The sequence below is a fragment of the Protomyctophum bolini genome (genome assembly GCF_963924005.1).
Source record: "Protomyctophum bolini genome assembly, chromosome: 10".
In the NCBI taxonomy this organism is placed as follows: Eukaryota; Metazoa; Chordata; class Actinopteri; order Myctophiformes; family Myctophidae; genus Protomyctophum; species Protomyctophum bolini.
The window spans coordinates 25,847,858-25,863,644 of NC_137871.1; the positions used below are offsets into that span (position 1 = coordinate 25,847,858).

Here is a 15,787-nt window from a genome sequence, read left to right on the forward strand (position 1 = left end):
TCGCCCTCATTGGCTGACGGCCGGGGATACGGAGCTCACTGCGGTGTGTGTTTGTGAGAGAGAGAGAGAGAGAGAGTTGGCCCAGTAGTCACACACACTCACACTGCTGCCCACCGGCGTACACTACAGGCTGCTGCGACACACAGAGAGAGAGAGAGAGGCAGGGTGTCTTTCTTCACGTTGAATCCGGTGGATTAACGAGCTTCACACATCCGTGTTCTAATTTTATTTTCTTATTTTCATTTTATGCTATTATTATTACCATACCGGGCTAATATAGACTAGCTATCTTTCTTTTTGAAGGCAGTCCTCCTGTCCTCTCAATAAATGGCCAGTCCGGTAGCAGCAGATCATCTGGGACAGTCTCATCAGCATCATCATCATCATCTCAGTGACTCTGCAGCGGACGCCGCGTTTCTGGAGGCGCAGAAATGGATTGAGGTGAGTGACATAATTACATTTTTATCACCAACCATACCAACACACACACACACACACACACACACAACAAACTCAACATTCTGTATACCATTGTTGCTTCGTTGATTGAATTAATAGTGTTCTTCCTAGCTCATGCTTTTTGTTGTCTACCCCAGTTCTATTTTTAATGCTTTGTCACCTGTTGTTGAAAAAAGTGACACAAATTCCGAGCACTTGAATTCGTTGCTTTTGAAGCGATGTTTGTGTGTGTGTGTGTGTGTGTGTGTGTGTGTGTGTGTGTGTGTCCAGTCCACTCCGTGGCTGCTGCGTGCGCGCGTGGGGCCGCTTGCTGCTGCGTGGACTGGACTGGACAACAATGAATGCATCATGTGGAATGGATTTTGGCCTCATTGCGAGCTTGCCGAACAATAATCTCTCAAATGGGGGTTTTGTTTGGTGGGGATTTGAATCACGACATTCACTGGCGGTGTTGCACTTGTACGTAGGCTACGGTAGTTGGCCTGGGGTAGCTGCCTGTCCAGTTCACCTCTTTTTAAACAGTTCATTTATCCCCGAGGAGGGAAATAGAATGGCAGTTATAGTCGAACCCTAATACTAAACCCAACTTTAGTTTATGGGCAGTGGCTGCTAGCTTGCTTTAAAACATGCAGGTGCATAATATGCTATCTATCATGATTAGCCTATGGCTATTTTCGACACAAATCTAAACCTGATCTGAACTTTACAAAACATTGATGCATGAGGACACTATAGGGCAGTCAGTCTAGTAGTCTACTATATGTCCACTGTTTCTGAACCTTTTGGAATACATATTTTGCCTTGCTTTTAAGGCAAGGCATTGATGAATTGAAAAGGCTGGACCCAGTTGTAAACAAGTGTAATGCGCTTTATGGTGTCACAGTTAACAGTTTTTGTATTGAGTTGGGCTTGAAATACTGTACTTTTCCAAACTGTTAATAAATACTTCAATCAATTGAGCACATGATAGCACATCTTTTGGCAATACATTGTCATTTCACATGCTGAAGAAGACTAGTATAGGCTATTTAAACGCCTAAACTCAATGCACACACAGTGACAGTCAGATTTGAACTTTAGTTCCAGCCAGGCAGGCAGGCAGGCACCTATTTTATTAGACTGCTACAGTCCTATTTAGAAGTACCAAACTCCTTGGGTTCCCAGATCACTTCTTTAAAAAGTCACTACTTACCTAGAAGCCTAGCAGACATTTGAGTTGCAAAAAGCGAGGGGAGTAGAGAGAGAGAGAGAGATAGAGAGGGAGGAGAAACCACTCACTTGTTGTTCTACCTTTCAACCTGCACAGGCGCACAACCCCTCCCTCCCTCCCACACACACACACCCGCCCGCCCCAGGGGACTGCTCTCATTACCTGTGCACACCTGGTGACTGTCCCTCGGACAACTCCAGGGACACAAGACGACAGGTCACTGGCTTCTTCAATGAATGAACGTTCCCCAGCTGTCACACTTTATATAGCGGCTAAATCATGATCATGTGCGCAATTGTTTTGTTGTGGTGTTTGTTTGTTGTCATGACCCAAGGGTCTCAAGTGTCCAAACTTTATAGGGCACAATTGACAGGTGTGCGTGAGTGTGACTGTGGTTGTGTGTGCGACGTGTGCACATGCTTACCACATAAGCTTGCACAGACACATATAGGGGTTTTAACGTGGTCCTTGTGACCCAACCCATGTTGCACGTCATGTTGTCTCGTCTTTTCCCACAGTCCTCCAGTTATCTGTGACATTTCGAGCTAGCACATGAGAAGGAAGAAGGAAATGCACATCCAAAGTTGGGGCAGGTGGTGCTGCGGAAAACATGTAAAACACAAAGGAACGCTGACCACTCTCACATGTAAATTCGGTGTTCAAAGCTGCTCTGAACTGCAGCTAGGACTGGCTGTTTGAACCCTCTGGGGAGGGAGGATGAAAACCCACTGTTTAGTTGGAGTGATTGATTTGTGCCATATTTAGCCACAGGTCATATGACTCACTGTGTTTATGGATGGACACACACACACACACACACACACACACACACACGCACGCACACATCATCCCCCATCTGAGCAGCCCTGATGAACTATTGAATTGAATTGAGCACAGTTGTTTCACATTATTTGCAGTATTCTAAATTATGCTGGGTCAGCAATCAGATGAATGCCACTTTCTGTGGTAAAAAAAATCAGTGTTGAAAGTTATCTTTCTTTCTTTCTTTCTTTTTCCAGCCACAGCTTTCAATCTTTTTTGTTCAATCCAGAACTCTGTTTTGACTTGTTCAGAGTCTGTTCTCCCTAGCACTACTTTGTGGTTAATATCTCTCTCTCTCTCTCTCTCTCTCTCTCTCTCTCTCTCTCTCTCTCTCTCTCTCTCTCTCTCTCTCATACACTCTCTCCCTCTCTCTCTCTTTTACCACCCCCACCTGTCTCAGCAGCATGGTATGTTGAGGAGTCTCTCTGAACAATACAAAGCTCCGTTGTGTTATTATGGCTGAAAGGGAAAGTGATACCATCTACATGTCAGTGCCTGATATTGTTTCAGTGATATCATTGTGTGTCGGCCAATTTGCAGAGGACCAAGAGTTCAACATTGTCTATTCAATTGTTGTCAATCTTATTGTCAGTATTTATTATGTCTTGTATAGGTTGTTTTTGAATGAAAATGTTTGTGTATCTTGCTACAGTATACAGTACACCGATAGAAATACTGATTGGTATCGTGATCTTTACTCATTTCCCCTTGAAAGTTGCCGTTTTGAGGCTTATGAATCGTGATATCCAAAGTGTGGCTCATGGTCTGCTTTCCTATGTTGTTTTAAACCAGTGCCTCTCAAAAATTCTCATCGTGTCAAGCACCCCCAAATTAATTTGTATTTCATCTGAAAATATGTAGAGATAGAGGTGGAGAGTGCCCACATAGCCTACATACTGTAGAACAGAGAATTGGCGAGAGGATCCATTATGTCCCAGAAGTACTGTGACATTGAGCACACTAGTCCGCCAGAAATAGTTAATCTCAGACCTGTGTCATTCTGAATTCTGTCTTGGTCCAAACAGCTTCAGCTAAAATAAACTGCCTAAATATAAACTTACGCATTATGAATTCTAATTGAGATTGTAGTCATAAAGACCCATAGGGCTCCATTTTCGTCACTGCTAAACCCCTTATCCCTAAACTTCTTTGCCCTTTTTACTATTTTGCAAAACATTTTTGAATAGTTAAAATGGCCAGTCTACAAGCTCACAACGTGTCAATGTAGATTGGCTAGTTGAACTATAAAAAAATGTTTTTCAAAATAGTAAAAAAAAAAAGACAAATAAGTTAAACGCTAAGGGGTTTAGCGGTGACGAAAATGGAGACCGGCCCACCACAACCAGCGTGCAGATAGCAGAAACTCTACCACCCACTCCGTCAAGGCACACACAAACAAGCCCTAATACCACCACTTTTACAGAACAACATAAATGATACAAACCAACAGACAACTACACAACCCTTTTGTAGAGGGTTTATTTGTCACTCACTGATTACAGGTACAGTGAAATTATCATGATGGCACTGGCAGAATGGCAGCACGCCCGGACCCTTCCTGGTGGCCTGCCGCATATTGGCCTGCCTGCCTGCCTGTTTTGTGTTTTATTTTTTATCATGGCGGCCCCCTACGGTCGCGGCCCACCGGGAATATGCTCAGTACGTCCTGTGGCCAGTCCAGCCCTGAATGTTTTACTACTAAAACGGCATGTGAGCCAATAGGGTACAATAGCAGTATATCAACACTTTTTCCTTTTTTTAAACGATTACCTGGAATCCCTTCTAGGTTAGGATATGCATATCCATAACACCAGTATGCTTGGGCCCTTGTGTGGGTTGTCCAATATCCCAAACGGCAATGTCTTTATAGAAACCACAGCCCTCGTCTCTGTTTGCAGTCCCAAGGCGGTTTTGGAAAGCCCTGCGTCACGTGCAAAGACAAACCGCCTGGTGGTGCAACCCCCTCTGAAAGGTTCCATAATGTCACTCCCACACTTTAGGGCATATTGTCGCTCCTTACACTCAGAGTGAAATTGATGTGTTTTGGTAGCGCCGGGCTTTTTGGTGTCAAGTTAGTTTCAAAGGGAGCTGAATATGCACGGCTGTGACTGTAAGCCACGGAAGAATGCAAAAGCTTAGTTTAGCGAGAGGTGCCTGTCAGAGAGAGAGCTAGAGAAGGGAAAAGGGAGAGAAAGAAAGACAGGTGGGGTGAGGGGGTCAGTGAAGGATGTTTCCTTTATCGCACACGTTAAGTACAGTCTATTGAGCCAGGAATCCTTGGCCTATCACTATAACACTCTCTTAATAACGCAACTTGAAAGATGAGCTTGTCTAAATTAAGACTTAAATCGATGTTTCCATTAAAGGCTGAATTTCAGGTCTTCAGCTAGGCCTTTACTTGACGTTGCGCCTCCATCTAAAAGGCATTTATCAGAGCATCCACTGTTGGCGATTATGTATTGTGGCTGTGTATGCTAATTTACCCCAGGGAGCATAATGGAAAGTAAGGAGGTCTTTTCACCTTTCTTTCTTTTTTGTTTAATTTCTTTTTTTACAGTTGCTAAATATAGCCAAAGACAAGTTTGAGGACAAGCTCAAGTTGTAGTTCTAGTTGTGATTTACAGAAAGAAGTCTGTGAAGTTGACTATTCTGTCTTTTCCATTAACAAAAAGCCACACATCCATATGAATGTATTCTCTATTTGTATACACTTCAGTGGTGTGTGTGAATCCTTCTTAAATTAACTTTATCAGCCACAGCTGGTTGAGGGTAATGTGGGTAAAGTGTGATCTACTAAATATAGGCCCATGATTGGAGCAGTGGGGATAGTACTTCATTTTAAGTGCATGTCAGCTGAGCCCTAATTGTCTCCACCAGGCCGAAGGCATGGGGAGACGGCGTACGCCAAAATATAGGTGCACGCCGAAATTATCGTATTTGCCATTTCCGCAAAACCTTGAACTTGGACGTGAGCCAGGACAAAAATCACGTTAGGTCGGGAGCTGTCGTAGGCTTTGTCCTCAGCAATTTCTCTGTCGGACACAAGTGGAGCAGCATTGTTTGACCAGCTGACATGCTGTCACATGCATCAAAGCATAATGTATTCACGCCTAAAATGTTAATATAGAACTGTATAGTATATACGTACATGAGAAAACATACGTTTACATTGCCAAAGCAGAAAGAACAATACAGCAATACAATCAAAACAAAAATGATGTACTTTGAAGGTCAGAATCAGATCAACTTCTATGTACCAAGATCACTCGATGCAGGTATAGTGCAGGAATATACACAATGATTAGCACAGTAAAGCACACATGCAAGCCTTCATCCATATGTTTATGATTCGTTCATCAATGATCAAATCACCCCATAAATGTTGATTATGACTGCCTTGACGACATGCCTCTCATGCCAGCATCACTCACCCACAGCACTTATCACAGCAGTGCGCAGTCTCACTGATCGCCTTCGCCGTGCACTGCGCACAAATGGGTAAAGGCAAGCAGGGGGAATATTTTTAATTTTCTTTTTTCGTCATGTAACTACTACTATATCAGCCTCATGATCAAAGGCGTAAGAAGAAATGGCACCCTTTTCACATTGGCCTATTATAGCGCCACCAGGAGGCCACAATAACCTGACCTGGCCTGGTGGAGACCTGTGCCCCGAGGGGCACTTTTTCCATAGTTATGTATGTTTCAGGCCATAAAATAATGGTTCTTGCGGTCTAAGCACTCACTCCACTGTGAAGTCATTGAAAGTAAGATGCCAATCATTCATCACCAATAATCCAGAGACCCTGATCCTCCTAATCCCAGTAAAAGTCTTCTCTGTCATCTCCCATGGTAGAACAGGTGTGTTGACACAGTGATATTTAGTAAACCAGTGAGCACTAGTGGTGATTTAGAGAGCGCTGAGAAGATGAAGACTGAGAGCGGTGTCATTTACACATACCGTAACCCTAATTTGATCCCACTTTGTGACCCGGACCTGTGCTAGATCAGAGTTTTTCAATGTTAGTCTAGTATCATTCCTTATCAGGATCAGAATCTTGTCGGACATCAAGTACAGAAGATGTACAGAATGCTTTCATGTCATGTCAAGTCAAGTCATTTTTTTTAAACAGCCAAAGTGCTGTACACCAAGAGAACAAAACAAGTAACTACACATAAAAACTCAGTTCGCAAAAATATCACATATATTGCACAACACATCATGGTTATAAAAAACATTAAAAAAAAAGACTTGATATTTGATGGCCTATTACGTACTGGTACAACAGCGCCAACAACAGGACCCACGATACACATAAATTAGGGGTCCTCAACACTTACATTTGACCAGTGGCTCTGTGGCTCCTTTTTCCTTCCAACCTCGGCTCGCTGCCCCCTGCACGTGTCTGACCTGCTGTATTTCCATCAGTGTTCCTAGTCTTCCTGGTATACCTGTGATCAGTATTGTAAATAGGTTTTCAATGTAATCCCGGGTCCTACTTCAACAACGTTTGAGTACAGTACTGACTACAGTATTGCATCCCACCAGGACCCCGCGCCCGGAGGGCGACATGATTGCATCCTTTCTCAATTTAGCGAGTGTCACACTTTGCCTAGTGTGGATAGTGTTAGGCCGGAAGGCACAGGTTGCAAAATAGCCAAGAAGCAGGAAAAATACTGAATAATACTCAAAATAGCAAGTCTGAGTCCATAAGAATAATCCAAGTGTTTTATTCACCTTTAACACGCATACATCCAGGGATCAAAATTAAACAAAAGTATTTACAACAGAACGGGAACGATTGGCCTGGGTCTCAGACCCCCACAGTTCTACCTTGACTGATCTATCTGGCAGTGGCAGGTCTCCCTATTTATAGGCTAAGCCCCTCCCACTGGACCATACCAAATGTTAATTGAATCCACCATTACACCAGTTCAATACACTATGTCCAGAGACATTACATTTCTTAATACACGGTGTGTCACACATTACTCATAATATGAATTATAATATGATTAAAGATAAGTGTCTCTATACATTATCAAGTTGGTGTGTTCCACACACACAAACCCAGTTAGTATGCTCCCTACCCTGGAGCCAATTAGGAATCACTTCACCAGACACCACACAATATACATAAAGTCACAATAACAAATATCACTGAAACGCACACAATAATTAAAACTTTAACCATTCAGTCTCAGAACTGCCACACTAAGGATTCAGGATGCAGGCTATTTCCATCACTAACCATTTGTCTGGGTGGGTGCAGCTCTGCACTTTGTGAATATCCTCTGTGCTGCCTGCAAGGTCCTTTAATCTTCTAGGCGTGCGTGCCGTGCATGCGTGCGTGTGAGCGTGATTGTGTGTGTGTGTGTGCGTGCGTGCGTGCGTGTCTCTTTTAGTGATGCTCTCATAATGGTTTTTCCAGCCAGGGGAGAATCCTCCTACTTTCATCATAGCAGTACTTTGTTTGCAGATTAAAAGGGACATTTTAGTTTTTAGCAAAGCAGCTTTTGGCAGGAGGAACAGGGAGATTCTCTCTCTCTCTCCCTTTCTCTCGTTCTGCAGTGCGACACACGTTTCCTGTTTCCCTATACTGAAACACACACACACACACACACACACACACACACACACACACTTGGAGGACCTACTGTGAACATGCTTTTTGTCAATAAAGGTGTCAATCAATGCTGCACAACGCAGGTTATAGACAACAACTGGCCGTAGTGAGTCTGCAGAGCGTCTTCCATGATGAGCCCTGATGTGCTGTGATGCTAGTCTTCGTCTGTAGAAGTTAACGGTTTAGCGTTGCATTCAGAATACAGTCAATCAGGGAGTAGCCTTATCAAGTTAAGATGACAGAAGTGAAAGGTAAATCATCTAAACTAAACCAGTGACCACCAAAGAGATTTATTTTTTTATGAAATGTTGGAATAGTTTTTATAATTGATGAGAAGTCGTGATCTTTTTTGTTTAAACTTTTTAAATCTTCTGAAATAGTACACATACTTTAAATGTAGGAAACGGAGCACTGGACATATTTAATTGCGAGTCGCGACCCATACAATGATACAAATTATTGGTTCACGGCCGAAGGTTTGGGAACCACTGAGACATCCATCGTATTCTGATCTTGTGAAATGTGAACATAGTTTAATAGTGAAGTAATTAAAAGAGTTTGTGAGCACTTTATAAAATGAGAAATGGGGGGGGGGGGTTGGTACTAAATTACACACTATCTTCATTATCCAACAAGGTTCCACCGTGGAGAGATGCTATAGGCATCACGGTCTGTAAAACCACAGAATTAAGAACACATTCCTGCAGAATATGTAGTGGCCTAGTGGGTGTACAACAGTAGATGGCACACAGCAGCCACACACGCACATTTTCCTCCAGATAACTGGGGCTGTTGGCATTGCATCGCCAATTCGCCATGAATCTTAAATGGTGCATTTATATAGCGCCTTTATCCAAGGCGCTTTACAGAGATTGTGCATTACATTCTTCCATTCACACACACATTCATACACCGATGGTGGCGGAAAACATGCAAGGCACCAACCAGCACATCAGGAGCAATTAGGGGCTCAGTGTCTTGCTCAAGGACACTTCGACACTAACTCTTCCCGGGTTCGAACTGGCAACCTTGCGGTTACCATCCGGGCACTGCCGCCATACTAATACACAAGAGCGTATTTACTTGGAGCTGGCAGATTCCAGGCTACCTGACCGTTACGACGTTTGTACAGTAGAATACAGTATAATCCTTTATGGATGGAGCACGGCTGGAGAGTTAGTATACTGTAGATCGATGCTTCACAGGTTTTTCTTTTTCATTTTTCTTTCCAGTGCATGATTCTAATTGGGTCACAGAGGCTGAGCTCATCTCCTAGTTTCAGTGAGTCGGGGCACAGGGGAGCTGGACTCCTTCTGTGTGCCTATGGGGAGCCGGAGGAGGCTGCTCCATGCAGAGATATGCTGTACTGTAGGAACAGAGACCAGGCTAAAACACAATGTTTGAGAACTACTGATTAGGGTTAGCTGTCACGATTACAAATTTAATTTGGCGATTGTCACACAAATAATTGCATTGAACATCGGAATGTTATGATTTGTGTTTCTGTTTTAGGCTTCGTAATGACAAATTGCACATGGCAGATATGACAAATAACTTAAAGATACCGAGAAATCACTGACACATATGACATTACTGATTGGGAGGGAATTGTCCTGTCTCGCTATAGCGCACGTAGGCTACGCTATCGCAAACATAGCGGATTTATCCCCCAAAAAGCATGTTTTTGAAATAAATAAAATTCCGCATTTTCATCCTATGGATGAAAATGGAATTGCTTTGGGCTCTCCGTTGATTAAACCACCCTCGACATGTGAATGAAATTAAATGTGGATTGGACATTCCGTTGGTTGATTTGTGTCATTTTGTGTAAAACAGGCCCCTCCCACTAACTTTGGACGCCGATTACTGCCGAAATTCTGCCGGTGGTGTACCGTAATCGGATAGGTCCAGGTCATGTGCAACGTTCTTTGTGAGATTTGCACGAAAGCTATAGGTGGAAGAGCAAAAAAGTGTGTTTTGAAGAAAAGTCAAAATGGCGGAAAATCTATCCTGACGCACATGGGCGTGGCCTATATGGTGAGATGCGTCATGACTCATGACCCAAGGAATCCAGAGAAAGTGAAATTTTGCGACCTACGGTTCAAGAGTCATAAGGCGAAATGTAATTTGACTAATGTAATTATTTAGTACATTAATTTGAATAATTATTATGAACCTCCCCTTCAAGTGTTGTGACTGTAGCTCCGACGGTTTCTGAGAGAAAAACACTTTCTTTTTTTTTCTCGCAGTTTTCGCATCTTCCCATGTAAGTGGATGGGTAATTTGAATGCACTAATAAATTAATTATTAATCAATAATTTGTTAAAGTGAAAAAAGGGCTTCGTTAAGACCCCCAATATTATTATGGTCAGACATTCATACAGACAGACAGACAGACAGACAGACATTGAGTGAATTATAGTATGATGATGAGGATAATGATGATCAGTCTGCATATCATTATTTGAACCCACACTGCCTAGTATTTTCCTATGGAGCCCAGGGGGCATTTGAATGGTAAATGAGGTGTTTTCTGTCCCTCCTCTCCAGCATCACAGAACTCCATCTGCCAGAAACACTAAATAAGCTAGCTTGTTTCTGCTGCCTTCAAAAAACTACCAACGAGACATATCATCTAATGCTGCGATACATGTTTTATTTAATTTTGCTACCATATACAGTAGGACAGTTTCTATTATGTTGAGATATTTTTGTATATGGCGGTACGGTGACGGTCACTTAAGAGTTGCACACCGAATGAATGAATGAATGAATGAATGAATGGGCTCCTTTGCCGGAGCAAAGCTGCAAAAAAAGCTTGAGCTTGTTTTGCATTGCGTAACCCCAAGTTCAACTCACAGCTGTTTCTGTGGCTTATTAGATTACTGACAGTGGCAGAAAACTAAAACTTTTACTTAGTACTATGGCACGTATTGACAGGAGCTGTGAATGCTCTTTTCCAGGAACACCCCACCTCACTAGGAACTGCAAACAGGCTGTACACAGTGTACATGTATACACATGCATACCATACCATACTGTACGACGTCTTCTACTGTAGTCAATACTAGTCATACTAGTATGAGCATGTTGCATAATGGTTTGTCTCCTTAAGGAAGAGAGATGTTCATTTCACTAATATGCTTGAATGATGCTTTGTAGAGCTTACTTAGCAAAAGCGTAACTTTTTAACCTATTTTTATCAAGAAATGAATAAACCCCTAAATGATGATAACGTATGATTTCCAAAAGAGATGGCCACAGTACATACATTTATTAATGTACATAAGCTACAGATTATTTTTCAGAAAGAAACTTGACATGACTTTCTATTTTTGCAGTACAAAGAACCAAGTGGTCCTTCAGCCACCATTCATGACGGTGATTGTTTTCATTGTCAATCTCACTTACACACACACATTGTTACAAATGATTGTATTGCCCACGCAACCCTGCATTCCTAAGCATTAAATCCCCATTTATTTTATTCACATTCTCTCTCTAGCTCTCTCTCACATGCACGTGACACACACACACACACACACAGCTCCCCAGCTAGTTGCTCTCATCAACAATAAACGCTGTCACCAGCTCTAGAAAGTGACACAATTGTCCCTCAGCTGACTGTGTCTGGGCTGTTGGGCCCCACAATGCTGCTGCATCACGGAGCAGTCCCTCAGCTGACTGGCATGTGTCTGGGGCTGTTGGGCCCCACCATGCTGCTGCATCACGGAGCAGTCCCTCAGCTGACTGGCATGTGTCTGGGGCTGTTGGGCCCCACAATGCTGCTGCATCACGGAGCAGTGCTGTGTCACCCATGCAGCCCAGCCATTAGAGTTACTACTAGTAACAGTTTGGTCATTCTGTTATACTGTTTTGATGGAACATCTCAGTCTCCAAAGTACAAGAGGCTTACTTACACCCGGAAACCCCTTTTGGTGTTTAAAGCATTATGTTATACTTTAGCTATTGAAAAATACTTTTTTTAAATCGTGAAAATGTGGCGCAAATCTTGAATTATATATTCTTTCGGAGCGAACATTTTTAACTCAAATGGGGGGGGGGGGGGGTTCCTGGTACCTGGTCCAACATATTTTCAGATGGGGGTGGGCGGCCTATATCTTTGGCTGTCCTTGACATGAAAATGAGAAATGAGAACGGCTGACATAGAAAGACGGGTTTGTCAGAAAAGGATTTAGAAGACAGGTCTAAATGGGTTAAATGAATTGATTACAGCAGGAAGTAAAAAATATTCCATAATGTTTTGATAGTGTCCATTAGGTTTGTCTACTCTAAAGTCTAAAGGCATAAAAGTCCAGTAATGTAATTTGGGCTAAATTTGGCCATAGCAACTTGCCCAAATGTGATGATGTCAGCACATTTGTTGCTATGGCCAAATTTAGCCCAATGAGTGTTTTTGTGCAAAACTAATGCTTGGAATGGATTCAGCATCATGAAAACCCCCTAGTTTGACATGTCACATGCTACTTAAAGCAAAAGGACATTTAGGATAGGATGTGAATAGTGGCCATACTGTACAGGCCATTTTCAACACTTTCACCTGCGACAATTCCAGGCAACCTTTTTTACTGTTATTCAGGATATATTGAAGATGCAAAATCAGCTGAGTCTGGGTTTTTTTTGCAATTAGTTTTCCATAGATTTCCTGTACTATAAGTCACCATTTCATCATGTTACTATTTCAGTGTTGGGGGTTGTCTGTGAAATGGAGTGGTGACTGCAGTAGTACCTGTATCTTTTCACTTCCTTCTTTTACTATGGTATGTACTAGTACTGTAGTATAGGGTTCCCTCTAGCAAGAAAGTAACTCAAAGCACTCTCACTGTGTGATGGCCTACAGTACAGTTATAGATGCCACCAACCATCTAAAATAAAACATTGTCATCGTCATCATTCATGGCACAAACCAAACCCTGGGAACTTACCGTGTATTGTCTGATATACTGTTCATATTGTTTAATAGGCATTTAGCTGTCAGGACACAGCTATGGTTTGTGGGCCTACATACAACGGTACCTTCACATGGCGTCATCATGGCAACCATCCGTCCTGAATGATGTCCATAGCTGTTGGCCAGCGCTCGCTCACTCCTCAGCGTCAATGCTTTGTTAGCAGTTAATTTATTTACATAGAAGATGAAGACAATAAGGTCCATTATTATCCAACCCGTGGTCTCACACTAAAACACAGCTCCTCTGTAAGTCCACCATAGTACCAGTGTGAATGTGTGTGTCTCTCACACAGCACTCGACTGATCCTCTCCCGTGTTACACACACTTGGAGAATAATTATTTATTAAATTAGTATACTATATTGTTATTATGGTTGTTTATATCTTTGATTGATTGAAGTATTTATTAACAGTTTGCAGAATTACAGTACATTTCGAGCTCAACTCACAACAAACAACTGTTAACTGTGAGTGGACGACACCATACAGCATTACACTTGTTTGTTTACAAGAGGGTCCACCGTTTTCAATTCATCATAACATTTAGAGACGTACAAAATACAAATATACACTTCTATAGCCAAAAAACAGGAAATCATCATAAAGGATGTAAATAGGGGGGGGGGGGGACATACAGTGAGGGGGAAAAGGGGTGGGTGGGGGATTCAGATTTGATCTAACCTTTATATTTCACCATCACTTATACATTATGATATTTTCTAGCTTGCAAGAGCCCAGATGTCTACTGGGCCTGATGGCTATTGTGTTGGTTACAGCCTGTCTTGTCTGTGGTACAGCTTGTCCTTACAGTAAAGGGCATTCACTTCTAGTCATTTTTACTAGTTGACTAGTTTACTAGTCGACTAGTTGTTTGACTACCTATTATATAAAAAAATACTTTATCAACTAGTCAACTAGTACCAACAAGGTCGACTAGTGGATTAATAACTATAGTCTGATTCGTGGCATAACTACCGTACCATGACCAACGCGAGTGACTTCTTCCCGGATAAGTTTAAAATAGGTTTAGAGTAGTTAAGCTGTACCTTGTTTTGCTGCGGGGACCCCTGGAACCCTGACACGGAACCCTGGTGGTCCCTGGACCCCATTTCCAGAAGCACTGCTTCAGACTCGCCTCAGGCATCAGGCTGAAGGTCTCTTCATTATGGGAGCGCTGCCAGCTCTGCAGTCCGTTTAGGCCATTTGTTAAACGCTGTCTACACTTTAATTGTCACGGTGCATTTAGCAGCTCTCTGTGAAGTGCGAACCCCAATATAAACAGAACAGAATCTACGCACGCTAGGGCATTCATTGAAAAATTGATTCAGATTAGGAGAAGTCGAAAGTTGGGGGGGAAAATGTGGGAAAATAAATCATATCTTTTGCTCCATGTGTACAGAATTCAAACTGTAGCATTGATTATTGTCACGGACAGAAGTCATTATTCCCCTTTGCATACTGCACCGGAGCACACTCGCCTATTAGTTTGCATTGCCTTTACTTAATTAAGAACCTAACTGCAGCTGTTTATGTGGCTCTCAGCGGTGTCCCACTATTGATTGGCTGAATTTGAACTGCACTGTCAGAGAAGAAGCGCGCAAACTTTATCCCCAAACGATATCGCCCCCACCTCCGTGCTGGAAATAAAACGTCTGGGTTTCCGAGGCTACATCCGTGCTGATGCAATGACAGTCCTGTTTCTGGTTTAGCTTTACGCGCGGGAGCGGCAGGACGCATGAAACTCTCCGTCTCCGGTCAGTGCGGGTTGTTGTTTATTTGCATGGCTCAGAAAATAAGTAACAAACTAACATGAGAACGAGTTGTAGGAGGAGGAGGAGGAGGAGGAGGAGAGGGAGAAGGTTCACGTCGTGAACGTGGAATGTAATGCAGATTGTATTCTGATCTGATGATGTGCCAAACTGCTGCTGGCTGCTAATATATAGAGTAGACCTATGTCTTCTATATTGTGTTCTGAAGGTCGGGCTGCTGACTGCCACTAGTGTTAATGTTATATTTTGTATTGTGTTCTCGGGCCGCTGCTGCTGCACTGTGTGCCAATCATGCCCCCTCTCCTGTTGTGTTCTCTTTTCTGGTCTCTGTACAGCACACTTGCGTGTGTGCCTGCACTGTTTAGTATTTACTATTACAGTTTTATGTTTTGATAATCAGCGCTTTGCCATATAGATGATACATACACTGTGCCATATTGGTACAGTACAGTACAGTACAGTAAACCAGAAGTCCAAAAAGCAAAACCTTTCAGAAGCATGAAGCAGCCACCAGGAAGTCCAAACTCTTCAGTAATACAAAATGACAAACCCAAAACATCAAGGTAGAGCAGGGGACAACGACGTTGAGCACCGGACAAGGATTTATGTTCTGACAGTTTGTTGAATAAACAGACAGAGGGCCAGACCATGACAGGGGCGACTGTGGCTCAAGAGGTAGAGCAGGTCGTCCAATGATCCATGGGTCGGCGGTTCGAATCCCGGCTCCTCCTGTCTACATGTCGAAGTGTCCTTGGGCAAGACACTGAACCCCAAATTGCTCCCGATGTGCTGGTTGGTACCTTGCATGGCTTCCGCCGCAATCGGTGTATGAATGTGTGTGTGAAATAAAGCGCCTTGGATAAAGGCGCTATATAAATGCACCATTTACCATTTTACATAGAGGGACCCCCTGGGCACCCCCACACGGT

General features: G+C 42.8%; 1 protein-coding gene across 8 annotated transcripts in view; it reads left to right on the plus strand.

The window, feature by feature from the left end:
* The first annotated feature begins 128 nt into the window (after nucleotides 1-128).
* Nucleotides 129-15,787, plus strand: part of limch1b (LIM and calponin homology domains 1b) — a 140,409-nt gene continuing 124,750 nt past the window's right edge. For all 8 annotated transcript variants that reach the window (XM_080774495.1, XM_080774502.1, XM_080774503.1 and 5 more), the window contains exon 1: nucleotides 129-441. In XM_080774495.1, coding sequence (XP_080630621.1) covers nucleotides 328-441 — 114 coding nt within the window. In that variant the 5' untranslated portion in view covers nucleotides 129-327. The remainder of the gene's footprint in view (nucleotides 442-15,787) is intronic.